Source organism: Myxocyprinus asiaticus, chromosome 24 (genome assembly GCF_019703515.2).
Source record: "Myxocyprinus asiaticus isolate MX2 ecotype Aquarium Trade chromosome 24, UBuf_Myxa_2, whole genome shotgun sequence".
NCBI lineage: Eukaryota > Metazoa > Chordata > Actinopteri > Cypriniformes > Catostomidae > Myxocyprinus > Myxocyprinus asiaticus.
The window spans coordinates 980,001-994,689 of NC_059367.1; the positions used below are offsets into that span (position 1 = coordinate 980,001).

General features: G+C 36.6%; 2 protein-coding genes across 3 annotated transcripts in view; one reads left to right on the forward strand and one right to left on the reverse strand.

Moving 5' to 3' along the window:
• The first annotated feature begins 79 nt into the window (after positions 1–79).
• LOC127414574 (leucine-rich repeat-containing protein 2-like) lies at positions 80–11,289 on the forward strand. The gene is made up of 10 exons (XM_051652703.1): positions 80–139; positions 2,312–2,477; positions 3,398–3,525; positions 3,641–3,696; positions 3,777–3,933; positions 4,025–4,161; positions 7,383–7,528; positions 7,603–7,755; positions 8,018–8,130; positions 9,482–11,289. Exons 2-10 carry the CDS (start codon positions 2,338–2,340, stop codon positions 9,529–9,531), a joined length of 1,080 nt encoding a protein of 359 aa, XP_051508663.1. The 5' UTR covers positions 80–139; positions 2,312–2,337; the 3' UTR covers positions 9,532–11,289.
• LOC127414567 (hippocampus abundant transcript 1 protein-like) overlaps positions 10,174–14,689 on the reverse strand; it is an 18,055-nt gene continuing 13,539 nt past the window's right edge. For both annotated transcript variants that reach the window (XM_051652694.1, XM_051652693.1), the window contains exons 11-12: positions 12,973–13,121; positions 10,174–12,882 (exon numbers count right to left, since the gene is read on the reverse strand). In XM_051652694.1, coding sequence (XP_051508654.1) covers positions 12,667–12,882; positions 12,973–13,121 — 365 coding nt within the window. In that variant the 3' untranslated portion in view covers positions 10,174–12,666. The remainder of the gene's footprint in view (positions 12,883–12,972; positions 13,122–14,689) is intronic.

Below are 14,689 nucleotides of genomic sequence, written 5' to 3' on the forward strand. Positions count from 1 at the left end.
AAGAGCCAATAGTGTGTGTGTGTTATGAGGAATCATATCTCATGCAGTAAAAATAGCTCACAGACTCCAAAATACAGACGAGCTGTAAACAAGCAACTAAACCTGGAAAGTGCCAGAGAGGAGCTGCTCGCAGACGCAGGTATGAGTGTTCTGCTCTTTTAAATGACCTTTTGCTGAAGATTAGTTTGAAACTAAAGTGTACTGTTTAAATACGTATATATTCATCATGTTTATGGTGTGGATTTGGGTGACTCTTCGTAAGTTTGAGGTCATACCATCTGTTTGTGTAACAACAGCTGAGTCATAGGGCCCTGACAGACTGTCACTGTCACTCATTTCAGTGTTTCATAAAACTCTGCATGTTGAGAAGCTGTGAAAGAAAATCACAGATTAACATCTCACGTGCATGAAAAGTGTTTGATTCTTATTTCACACACCACTGAAGCTTTACATGAACCTCATTACTGAACTGAACACACAACAGTGTTGTGAGGGAAGTGTGTGATCACAGCAGAGGATTTTCACTTTCTATTTGTACCACCTGCTGATTTAGAGCGGGAAAACAAGGTGAAGATATTTTAACATGATGCAGAGAATTTTATTGGAGTTTGCATGTAATATCGGTCCAAAGCACTGAATATTCTCCGTCGGTCCACTTTTTTATATTAGTCAAAAACCTTTTCACTTGTTTAAAATGTTTTAAATGTGTTCAGTGCCTTCCAGTTGCTACTTTAGGCTGAATTCCATGTGTGTGTTTATGTTGAACATGGTTTATAGCTGCTGTTTGTCAGGCTCTTGGGGAGTCTTAGACAAATTTGGGTAGTGTATAATCAGGTTTCATACAGTAGGATCCAACAATCTGAGACTATGAATGAAAATACTTCTATTTTAACCTCCTGAGACCCGAGCGTGACTGCTGTGTGCATTTTCCATTTCCATATTTGATTTGTAACTAGTAGCACCGAATAAACGAGTAAAAAATGTCCTCATATGTGGACAGAGGGACTAAGTTGTGAAATTTTAAATAATACAAAAGTCAGAAAGTCAGATTATTTTCATCAAATAGTTTATGATGTTTCCAGGAGTGTTGATTATTCATGTTTTATAGACGTTACAGACATTACATCAGAAATTAGCATAATTAATTCTGATTCAAAGTAACGTCCAGCTGCATAGAGAGCTATAGGATGCTCCCTTGCTCCCTATTTAGTGAATGACTTAACCTCCAGTGTGCTGTCTGTCTGCACTGGTCTCAGAACAGTTTGAACTCATTAATTCTCAATGTGATAATACACAGTAAATATATGAATGTATTTATTAATGTTAATGAATAGAATCATATTGTACAGTGATAACAACATAAAATAGAATAAAATGTATATTAAAATGAAGTGAAATGACCCACAGATGTGCTAATGTTGAAAGTTATTCAAAATAACAAACACGTTTGTTTTTTTTAAACTTTTGTGTGAATAACGTCCCAAAATCCACGTATGTGGACATCATGTTTATCAGGACGCTGATGAGCGAAAAATGAACAGATTTTTTAAAGCGGCATATCAAATGAAACTAGAGACTCTACTCTTTACAACCAAACAGGTTTCAATTAAAAAACTTTAAAATATTTCTTAACAGAGGCATTTTTGTTGGCTCTGCACCCGTAGAAGTGCTTCAGGGAAATCAACATCATGTTGTTGTGTCACGTGACTCGGTGCGGCAAAAGTTTAACCCTTAAATGACAGTCTAGAGTCTTATGAACAGTATTCAGTCAGTTTAAATAATATTAAATTATGTGTTGCGTATAGCGAAGTCAAAGTACAACGTCCACGCATGTGGACGCGGGGGTCACACAAAGTTTTATATTCTTATTTTGAAAGTTGAATTGAAAAATGCATAAATCTGTATTCTGTACAGATTTAGAGTAGAGTCTCTAGTTTCATTTGATATGCTGCTTTAAAAAATATGTTAATTTTTCACGTGTCAGCACACTGATAAATCAGAGATTACATCTGCTCTGTGCTGCCTCCCTCACTGGACCCATTGCAGTTTGCTTACCGCAACAATCGCTCCACTGATGATGCCATTGCATCTACAATACACACTGCTCTCTCCCACCTGGAAAAAAGGAACACTTATGTGAGAATGCTGTTTGTAGACTACAGCTCAGCATTCAGATTCTGTATCTTTGTTATGTTCATCTTTTGGTGATCATGTTCTCCAGCACAATTTGTGACTGTTCCTGAGAGCACTTTGTGATCAATCTGACTGTCCGCACAAAGAGTTCACATGATTAATGTTTCATACGGTTTAGTTTGTTCCTCAGCATCAGTTCCCATCATGAGGATGGATCGGATCGGTATCGACATTCCTGTGTACGATCTCTCACTGATCCGAGGGCTGTGGGAAGGACGAGTGAAAAAATACAAACATCGACAGAAGAAAGAAGAGGAACGATTGGAGAAAAGTGCTCTGACCAAGTGAGAATCAACCTCTGATTCACTTCAATACAGTCTATAACAAAGGGCTACATTTTGGGGGTGGGGGGAACTGAACTGAACTGAACTGAAAACTGAACTGAATTGAACATTTCAATATTTTGTAAGTCAGAAAGACAAAGTTTTTTGAGAATGACACATCTGCTCATTTTAGATTATTACTAGAGCGGTCAATTAATCAAATTAATTACATATCAATATTTACTGAGAAAGGCCCCCAAATAAAGTGTTTAAGTATATAATAATTAAAATAACTATAAATATAATATATAGGAGCATTTAGACAATACAAAAGTGGCTTAAAAATCTAAATATTGTTTGCTTTATTTCCATACCACTAAATATAAACCCTATTATTGGCCTATTTCTCTCTGCACTATTTTTAATTGTTGGTCTATTGGTGCGTTTAAGTCATGTTGGAATGATCATAATTACAAGATACGCGCACATGAACGGCACCCCAAAGTCGTAACTCGAGTGGGAAACTCTGGATTATCCTCGAGGTCCGACTTTCCAAGTTGGGGGCCTGTTGATTTAAGAATCATGGTGGAAGCAAATTGTTATTGGTACTAATTCCGTTTTACTGGAGGATTTTGACTGTGCAGTTTAGTTTGGATGTATTTTTGTACTGTTAATTAAGAATAACGATAAAATTAATTTAGCTGGTTTATTCAGCAGTGAGACCTCCAAATGGGGGTGGGATCTCCAAACAAGTGGGTGGGGTTAATCCAGAAGGGGCGTGGTTATTACAAAAGGGGGTTGCAAGTAAATGCAAGTACTTTATATGTAATTACAATGCAACAACATGTATGTACATAATAAGTGCATTGTATCAAATTGTTAAGTACATAGTAGTTAAGGCCACCTAATATAAAGTGGGTCCAATTAATTTGTCTCTATAGAATCAATCAGGAATGGCAGTATCGTATCGCGTGCAAAAGGTTAAAGAGCGCAGAGGCCACAGCACTTCAGTGTTATTTGGAGAGATCGACTTTCGCAGAGCTCGACATCCAGCCCACCGAAAATAAAGGTATTTCACATTAAAGAAAAACTGTGTTAATATTTTCAGTTTTCACCTGGAATATTGCCTAAACTGTGACATCACTCCAGTAAAGACACAATTGTAATTATTGTGTTTTATTCAGACAGTAACACAGAAGACAAGAGATTCATTTTTGAGATGAATGGAGATAAATGGAGGGTAAATATCAGAACAGTTTGTTAAAAAGTTCCCGCATTCCCACACACACATAGTGATTTTACTGCGATTGTGATTTGCAGAAGTTACCTGAGGATCTTCAGTTTATGACGTATCTCAGAGAATGGCACATCCGAGGAACAAAGATACCTGAGATTCCCTCTTACATCGAAGCGTTTTTGGATCTGCGTGTGCTGGACATCCCGAGGAACGGATTTACAAAACTTCCTGTCGAGATCGGTCAGAGTCACATCAAACATCACATCTCTGTCAAATATCACAGTCATAATGCCATACAGTAAATACAACAGAAACGTGTCCTCTATCACAGGAAAGCTGATCAATCTGAGGGAATTAATTGTCAATTATAATAAACTGTTGAGCATTCCAGCCGAACTCGGAGACTGTGAGAATCTCGAACGATTAGAGATGACGGCAAACGGCAATCTGATAGAACTGCCCTTTGAGGTGAAACACATGACAAGTATATGCTAGCAGCCTAAAGTGTGGACACCCTTGACTCAATGTACAGTGGCAAGAAGTTTGTGAAGCCTTTGGAATTAGCTGGTTTTCTGCAATTAAAGTCTCAAGTATAGACAAACACAATGTGCTTAAACTAACAACACACAAACAATTATAATCTTTCATGACTTTATTGAACACATCCCATTAAACATTCACAGTGAGGTGGAGAAAGTAAGTGAACCCCTAGGCTAAAGACGTCAAAAAAACATATTAAAGTCAGAAGATGGCAAACCTGGCATCCAATTAATGAAATGAGATTGTAGGTGTGGGTTAGAACTACTTTAACTTATAAAAAGCACTCAAATATTTTGAGTTTACTATTCACAAGAAGCATCTGCTGACATGGACCATACCTCACAAAAAAGAGATTCCAGAAGACCTACGATCAAGAACTGATGCTTTGCATAAAGCTGGAAAGGGTTACAAAGTTATCTTGAAGAGCTTAGATATTCATCTGTCCACAGTTAGAAAAACTGTCAATAAATGGAGATGATTTAGTACTATAGGTACTCTCTCTAGAAGTGGCCGTCCAGTCAAGATGACTCAAAGGGCACACCGCAGAATGCTCAATGAGACACAAAAGAACCCTAGAGTGACAGATAAAGACTTAAAGGAATCATTAGAACTGGTTAACATCTCTGTTCATGAGTCTACTATACAGAAAACATTAAACAGGTATGGTGTCCATGGCAGGACATCATGAAGGAAGCTGCTGCTTTCCAGCAAAAACATTGCTGCACACCTGAAGTTTGCCAAAGACCACAATGACACTCCACAATGCTACTGGGAAAATGTTTTGTGGGCTAAGGTTGAATTGTTTGGGAAGAACATGCAGCACTATGTATGGCATAAAAAGGGCACCACATACCAACATGAAAACATCATCCCAATGGTGAAGTATGGTGAAGGGAGCATCATGATTTGGGGCTATTTTGCTGCCTGGACCACTCACCATCATCGACGGAAAAATGAATTCCCAAGTTTATCAAGATATCCTACAGGATAATGTCCGGGTGTCTGTGTGCCAGCTGAAGCTCAGTAGAAGTTGAGTGATGCAACAAGTCAATGACCCTAATCGAAATAAATCCACTACAGAATGGTTTCAAAAAAAGAAAATCCACCTTTTGGAGGGTTCAGTCAGAGCCCAGACCTTAACCCAATAGAGATGCTGTGGAATGACCTCAAGAGAGCCGATAACACCAGACATCCTAAGAATATGTCTGAGCAGGGCCTGGGTAGCTCAGTGAGCAAAGACACTGACTATTACCCCTGGAGTGAGTTCGAATTCAGGATGTGCTGAGTCGACTCCAGCCAGGTCTCCTAAGCAACCAAATTGGCCGGGTTGCTAGGGAGGGTGGAGTCACATGGGGTAATCTCCTCGTGGTCGCTATAATGTGGTTCTCGCTCTCGGTGGGGTGCGTGGTGAGTTGTGTGTGGATGCCGCGGAGAATAGCGTGAAGCCTCCACACGCGCTACATCTCCACGGTAACACGCTCAACAAGCCACGTGATAAGATGCACGGATTGACGGTCTCAGACGCGGAGGCAACTGATATTCGTCCTCCGCCACCCGGATTGAGGCGAGTCACTACGCCACCACGAGGACTTAGAGCGCATTGGGAATTGGGCATTCCAAATTGGGGAGAAAAAGAAAAAAAAAAAAGAATATGTCTGAGCTGAAGCAGTTCTGTAAGGAAGAATGGTCCAGAATTCCTTCTGAACGTTGTGCAGGTCTAATCCGCAGATACCGGAAACGCTTGATTGAGGTTATTGCTGCCAAAGGAGGATCGACCAGTTATTAAATCCAAGGGTTCACTTACTTTCTCCACAGCACTGTGAATGTTTAATGGGATGTGTTCAATAAAGACATGAAAGATTATAATTGTTTGTGTGTTGTTAGTTTAAGCACATTGTGTTTGTCTATACTTGTGACTGATGAAGATGAGATCACATTTTATGAGCAATTCATGCAGAAAACCAGCTAATTCCAAAGGGTTCACATACTTTTTCTTGCCACTGTAAGTTTCTCAAGATCTTAATAACCCTTTTCATCTAATGAATTATGCTTAAATGCTGGACATCAGTTGTGCAGAGAAATATAGCTAAATTGTGCCTATGCAGTAATTTTCTACAGACTACTGTTTTAACCCTCCGATTGTGTTCGGGTCATTTTGACCCAGGAGAGGTAAATATTAATTTTTAAATACCACATAGTTTTTAGTACAGGAACCAAACTTTGTGACTTTGTCAGGAATATCAAAATGAACATAAATACATTTTTATTTTATTGTTTATAGAATTACTTTTAAATATATCAAAAGAACTACTGTCTAAAGGGGGTGTGGGAAGAGAAAAAGTTCAAGAACACAATTTAAATAGGAACACATTAACAGTTCATGCAAGCAAACATTGAAAAGAAGTATTGATGTTGTACAGTATAGTTGTACAGTTGATTTGATGTTGGTTTATTCGATTTTGACTACTGGGTTGTTTTGAGTTAATAGGAAAAATTCATTAAAATGACTAGTAATTCTAACATTAAATACTGATATAAATTTAACATAATGTTATATTCAAATAAACTTTCATATAAACCTTGATAAAAAATATATCTTCACATTTATCACACTGGTTTGGCTGTAGTCAGTGTATATTTTAAAATGTCAAAGAATTTCTACATTTTGTAAATTAAAAAGAAATGGCATACTACTGTATATATTAACATGTATATTTGTCTGTTATCATGCCAAAAATATGTATATTTGTAAATATATGTACAAAGAGGTACAATATGGTTTTAGATGAAAACTATTGTGTTATGAATGCTTTATAAGCTAAAATTCAACCGGGTCGAAATTGATCTGCTAATGCAAAAGGTGTACACAGATTCTGAACGCAATAGGAGGTTTAAAAGTGCCTCAGGATTCAAACATGAAGTAGTTTGTTCAGTCACTGCATAATTCCCATCCTATAATTTGTTATTTCATAGTTTTGATGACTTTATTATTATTCTGAGATGTAGAAAATAGTAACAACAAAAAATGAGTATGTGTGTCCAAACTTTTAGCTAGTGTACTTTTAAGTTTTAAATGTCCATCCATGCATGCATGAAAGCAAACCACATGCATAAAGTTATTTGTCTATATTTTTCTTTACTTTTTTCAGTTGAGAAATCTAAAAAAACTGAAGCACTTGGACATGTCAGAAAATAAATTTGCCAGTATTCCGATCTGTGTCCTGCGTATGGAAAGTCTGAAGTTTTTAGATATCAGTAACAACAAACTCAAAGACCTGCCTGAAGACATTGACAGGTGTGTTTCTGTCTGTAATCTTCCAGAAAACTGTCCACACATCGTATGCATCACAGTTTGCACATCTCTTTTAGGCTGGAGGCTTTAGAGACTGTGTTCCTTCACAAAAACAAACTGAAGTATGTGCCGTTGTGCATGGCAAACCTCATTCATCTGAAGATGCTCGTCGTGAGCGCTGATGAGCTCTACAGCATCCCGTCCAAATTCATTGACAATCCTGATATCAAGTGAGTATGAAGTCCACTTATGAGACACTTTCACTGTATTTCGATGGTTCTGTCGATACTAAATCTTTCAGTCAGATGTACCGGTATTTTTAAAGGGCATCAGTGTATCTCTCATCCTCTGTGTTTAAGTTTGTTATTTTTAGAAAGAGTATAAATCAGGAGCATCTTCTGCTCAGCTGTTGCTGTCTGTCCAAACCCCCCAAAACACAAATGAGGTGTAACACGTTCAGTGTGTCATACTGATAGAGACTTTCTTTTTCAGATTAATCAGATTATATGAAAATCCAATAAACGTCCAGGATAAAGACGTGAACCAACAGGACGATCATGAGAAGGAGTTTATGAAGACATACATCGAGACTCTTCAGGACAGAGGTGAGACACACTGAAACACTGATCTGTGAAATGATGTTAGACTGCACAGTTATGTTTGAATTGACAATGTCTTTTAAAGCATAATTAATTTCCTCAATTTTAATTGAAGAACTAAACAGGATGCAGAACTGTAATATGAATTTAAAGGGATAGGTCACCAAAAAATGAAAATTCTCTCACCATTTACTCACCCTCATGCCATCCCAGATGTGTATGACTTTCTTTCTTCTTCAGAACACAAATGAATGTTTTTAGAAAAATATCTCAGCTCTGTAGGTCCATACAATGAAAGTGAATGGGTGCCAGATCTTTGAAGCTTAAAATAGCACATATAGGCAGCATCATTTATTGCAATCAGCAAAAACATCAATCTCATCAAATAGTCATGTGTCATATGTTGTTGGAAAGCTCTCAAAGAGTAGAATACAACCAGCCTGTACCAGTATGTTTTACTCACAGATAAAAATATAGCGAGCAATAGCTAAGTATATGTCTTTGACAATTATGTTGGTGTTGCTTATATGCTGCATTTTGGCTTATAAATTCACGAAAAATACAAGTTAATCAGATGTATAGATCATTAGATAATCCACATGAAGCACAATGTTACATATGACCACCAGGAGATGGCGCCAAATACATGACACAGACTCAATGATGACTCAAATGACACAGAATGAAACTCATTCTGTGAAATCTCATTACTAAAATCATGTCTGCATGCTATGCAAACCTTTAGTCATTGTTGTGTTTGCATGTGTAATTAGTTCTTATGTACAATTATTATGTTTTATTGAGGCTTTTGGACACTATGATACATTATTTTTGTAATGCTATAACTTTTGATTGTCTTATCAACACAGTTTTTTTCTCAGTTACAGTTGACATGATTGGGAACAAAACAAAAGCAGTTTTTCAGAGTCACCTTATTTACACCCAGAGATATATAAAGTCAAATAAGAAAAATAAGATGTTAATTTTTGACTCAGAATGTATCATAATCTAGTTTGCAAAGTTTTCTTTACAACGATACCAAACCTTGACCCTCCTTGTTTTTGTTGTCGAGTTCTAAGCATTTCATTTTGGGTATGCCACTGAAACAGGAAATCTTTAAAAACACCTTCAGAGCTTAAAGAGTTAATATTGTAATTATTTGTTTTGTCACAAAAAGTTGTTGAATTTCTTTGAATTGTAATTCAGTAAATTCCTTTCCTGTCACTTCCATTCCAATTTAACATCCTGTATTTGGATAATTAACAGTTACTGGATTCAGTTCTTTATTATGTTCAGTTCAGCTGTACGTCATATGCAGATTTTGACATGACAGTATTTCTAAAACTATTCTTTTCAGACACTCAACCAACATACACAACTAAAGTGTCTCTGAGCTGTCTGCTGTGAGATCATCAGATCAATAATCAAGCTGAATGTCAATGATACAGACATCCATCATTCTAAATATCACAGAAAATTCTCCCTTATGTTGGAATAAGCATGACATGTTTTCACTATATATTTCAACATAGTGTTTAAAATGCTTTTTTAGTGTTCTCATTCCGAGTACAATGAAAACTTTGAGTTAAATGAGTTTTAGGTAACACTGGATTTGATGTTAATATTCTGAGTTTTTGTAGCAGTAATTGGATTATGTAAGAAAGGCATCATTTGATTATGGTTTATGTTCACACGGTTACATTTTCAGCTGCATTTCTCATCATTATTTGTAAAACAATTTCATATGTTGATCCAGAACCCATGTGATACAATATAGCACCTAAAAATGTTTTTCTCAGATCTCAGTTATTTAGTTTGTGACCAAACACATTTTGTTCTGCAGCATTAAAATGAATGTTTCCTGTGATGATGTAATGGGTGTCAATATTTGATAGAACTGTTTTTGTAAGCAAGTCAGTGTTTTATAACATGTCATATATTATTATAATTATTGTTATTGAAAGATGTTCATATATATTTGCCTTCTTGCACAAGGCATAAAAACAAGATGAATGAATCAATGTTAAAATATTAAAGTGAACATCACAATCACGGCATATGAATTTGTTTATTGAAACACTGAACAGTTAAAAGCTCAACACACATGTGTACCTAATCATATGAATGCTTCATGTCACTGGATACATCAATACAATCTCTTCAGAAGGCATCTACATCCAATGAGCATCAGTATTCAAACCAATGTCTGCATTGAAATGAGGAATGGCACGAGTTGCAGTTATAAAGCCAAGTGCAGTTCATTGAAAAACATGACAATGACTTGAGTTTAGTGCATCTCTGACCTCATCGAGTGAATACACGACGATCTACAGCAAACACACACTCAAGAACTGCTCTGATTGCATATAGACATACTCATAACTACACTTCCTGTTTGACATCGTTTTCAAGTATGCATAATAATTAGGTCCCCAAAAATGGCAACTAAAATATTTCCTTTCTTTCTGTGCTATTAAAATACATTAATAGTGCATCTCTCTGTGCACGATAAAGCAGTAACTTCAGAGATTTCAACTTGTACTTCATGTTGGTTGTTATTGCCTCAGTTCATGTTATATGATATTGTGTAACAGGTTTAAACAGATATGAACTCTAGTGCAGTGATTCTTAACTGATGGCTCGTGACCGACAAAAGTGTCGCAGGTCTGTTGTGATCTGGCCAACTATGCTAAAATAAGATGATGAAATGAGTAAACAAATAATTGTGCATAGTTAGAATAGCAAAATCCACCCCACATCTTTTGTTGTTGACGTCTAAGGCTGTGAATCCAATCAAACTCTAAACTGATCTGTCAATTGGTAGAAGTTTGTCAAATTACACAGATGTTAACATGGATGAGTTGTGTGACATGAACTCATTCTCAAAAACTAACAACAAAACAACCCAGACGACATAAAAAAAAATGAGGATAAACATTATTTGTGCCACCACACACACATACACACACACTCACACACATACACACACAAAAAATTAATTTTTACTATAGAAAGTTCGAAATTGCAAAATGTTTTATACTCTAATTGAATTTTCAGAATTGTGCAGTTCATTTCTGTTTCTTGATGTTCATTTTCTTGACATTATTATGCATTTACTTTGAGTTATTACATTTACGTTTGAAATAAATTATTGGTTGAAAAATGCTTATTCTGTGTCTTCTCTTTGTAACACCATGGTCAGGTATGATTGCAAGCGTAATTACATTAACTGCAAAAACTGACACTTCAAATCAATTTTAAAATGCTAAACTTTGACAAATAATAGTTTAATAATGTCTAAATATATATCCAAATGCATATCTTGTGATAAAATATAAAATTAGGTTACAACAAGTCATCAGACTACACAGTATGTGTCTACAGTCATCTACTGGCTGTTACTGACATGACATGGTGTTCAAGTCATGTTATTTATATTTTGTTCACCAAATGGAAGAAACCGGCCTCCAATTTATGTCACATTCTTATATCTTCTTCATGTTTCTACTTTTTTTTTTTTTTTTAATGCTTATTTGTACATGCAAATTAATGGTAAAATTTAGAAATGTACATGTAAATAAGATCAAAATAGCATAAAAGCCCAAAAGAAATGCATAATTTTATTGTTCTTACTTCATTATTAAAAAAAGGGTTACACATCTGACCCTTCCGGTCAAAAATGACCACAAATACCAAAGAGAGGTGCCATTTTTCAATACCACAGGAGGGTTAAAATGGTTATATCTATTAAACAATTTTTTTTTTTTTTAAAAAATCTGAAAACAATGTATTGTGTGTATTTTGATAGTCTTGACAAAGTCACAAAGTTTGGTTCCTGTACTAAAAACTATGTGGTATTTAAAAATTATAATCTACCTCTCCTGGGTCAAAAATGACCTGAATGCAATAGGAGGGTTAAGAGACACTTCAATTAAATAATTAAATCACATATAAAAAGTAAATAAAATTGTGCTTGGCACTTTGGGGAAGCAGTGGTGCAACAATAAAGCTGTTAAAACAAGCAAAGTTTGATTAGATCCCCTAAAAATCCACTGAAAATGATTTCAGAACTCAAACAGCACAGAATCATAAAAATAGATGATTAATAAATCAAGCCGATGTGTTAATTTGTGAGGTAGCAGCACAGGTGCTAGGGTAAATAATTTGCTGATTCATTTAACAAAGCTGCATGTAATCTTAAGACATATTGTGCCATTTATTCATAAACTATTTACTTCTATGTAATAAAATGCATTAACTAACTGTGTGCGGTCAGATGTTGACCGTCTGTCACCCTTGTTTGTGTTTAATTAGCTCAGAGGTTAAAGTTCATCAGGAATATATTACATTAAAGGACATTGGCTGACTACAGTTTACATTCAGATATACGGCAGCACATGAACTATGCCAAAGTATGCAGAAGGCACATTCTTTTTCAATCACCAAAGAGTAAAAAAAATGATGAAAGTCAGACATTCAGAAAATGGAGGAATAAAAACTTGTCAAACCCAGAGTTTCTGGTCTGGTTCTGGGTTCAGGCATCTATAAGCTACTGTCCTGTAACAGCGGTTCGTTGTCTTCATCGCTCACAGGAACAGAACTGTTCCCCAGGCCGTCGCTCACCGGTTCCGTCATCACCCGTGTGCTGCAGGTCTTCACTACGGGAGTGTGTTGAGCTGGAATGAAGATCGCCACCAGCAGAGCCAACAGAACTGTGCACGCTCCAAACAGGAAGGGAGGACCCGGAATAACTGACTTCTGTAAGACAAAAGACGCTAGAGTTGATATAAACCGCTGCAATAAACATCAGTATACTGATGACATTATGTGGTTCAGCAGCTCTCGGACCTCTTCAGTGTCGGTTGAGACGGGGTTCGGGTCCACTGGACTCATCTCTTTCAGTTCCACATTAAAGAGGAAAAAAATGAATCCAAACAGAGCCGGGCCAAGTCCATTACACAGACCCCGAATCCCTGTGATCATTCCCTGAACCGCTCCTGGAAACACAACACACAAACATCTGTAATTTACACTAGTTTGGACATTATTTATTATGAATATTTCCAACATTTTAGAATAATAGTAAAGTCATCAAAACTATGAAAAAACACAAATGGAAGAATGGGAATGATCAATATCTCTTTCAAGGAGAGTCAGTCCACTCGGCGGCCATCTTTGGAACGCTCCATGAAGTTACTGACTATGTAAACAAGCGGCATAAAGTACAACTCCTATCTACCTGAATATCTTCTACATCCACCATATTGGGTGTTCCAATTTCTCCCTATGATTCTGAATTCTAAATCCCTTATCCTAGATTAGCCAATAATATATACATTTACAGAAATTTGCACACTGTGCCACTCAGTTGACATAATTCATGAATGGCAAAAAGACATGCCAAGGTTGAGTCAGCACACAAATGTGGATTATCTTTTCAACTATAGGTGGCGCTGTCTCCAAGTTGCTCAGGTCCGTTCAGGGCATGATGTCAGTGATGCATAACAAATTTCTTATAAATCTGACAATGCATTCAAAATATATTTAACTTTTGGATAAAAATCAATGTGCCAGAGAGGCAGTATGGCTGATATGGGAAAAATTATATAGAGTTGAAGTCAGAAGTTTACATACACTTCGGTTGAAATAATTAAAACTATTTTTTTTTTTAAACACTCCACAGATTTCATATTAGCAAACTATAGTTTTGGCAAGTCGTTTAGGACATATACTTTGTGCATGACACGAGTAATTGTTCCAACAATTGTTTACAGACAGATTGTTTCATTTTTAATTGACTATATCACAATTCCACTTGTATGTTAACTGTGCCTTTAAGCAGCTTGAAAAATTCCAGAAAATTATGTCAAGCCTTTAGACAATTAGCCACTTAGCTTCTGATAGGAGGTGTACTGAATTGGAGGTGTACCTGTGGATGTATTTTAAGGCCTACCTTCAAACTCAGTGCCTCTCCTTGACATCATGGGAAAATCAAAAGAAATCAAGACCTCAGAAAAAACAAAAATGTGGACCACCACAAGTCTGATTCATCCTTGGGAGCAATTTTAAAATGCCTGAAGGGGCCAGGTTCATCTGTACATAGTATGCAAATATAAACGCAGCCATTATACTGCTCAGGAAGGAGATGGATTCTGTCTCCTAGAGATGAACAATCCCAGAACAACAGCAAAGGACCTTGTGAAGATGCTGGAGGAAACACGTAGACAAGTATCTATATCCACAGTAAAACGAGGCAAGCAAGGAAGAAGTCACTGCTCCAAAAGCACCATAAAAAAAGCCAGACTACAGTTGCAAGTGCACATGGGGACAAAGAGAAATGTCCTCTGGTCTGATGAAATAATAATTGAACTGTTTTGCCATAATGACCATCATTATGTTTGGAGGAAAAAGGGTGAGGCTTGCAAGCTGAAGAACACCGTCCCAACTGTGAAGCATGGGGGTGGCAGCATCATGTTGTGGGGGTGCTTTGCTGCAGGAGGGACTGGTGCACTTCACAAAATAGATGGCATCATGAGGAAGGAAATTATGTGGATATATTGAAGCA

Coding starts and splice junctions, on each gene's coding strand:
- LOC127414574 (XM_051652703.1), top strand. CDS start 2,338: ATGAGGATGGATCGGATCGGTATCGACATTCCTGTGTACGATCTCTCA. Junction 4,162..7,382: donor TGATAGAACTGCCCTTTGAG/GTGAAACACATG, acceptor TACTTTTTTCAG/TTGAGAAATCTAAAAAAACT. Junction 8,131..9,481: donor CGAGACTCTTCAGGACAGAG/GTGAGACACACT, acceptor TATTCTTTTCAG/ACACTCAACCAACATACACA.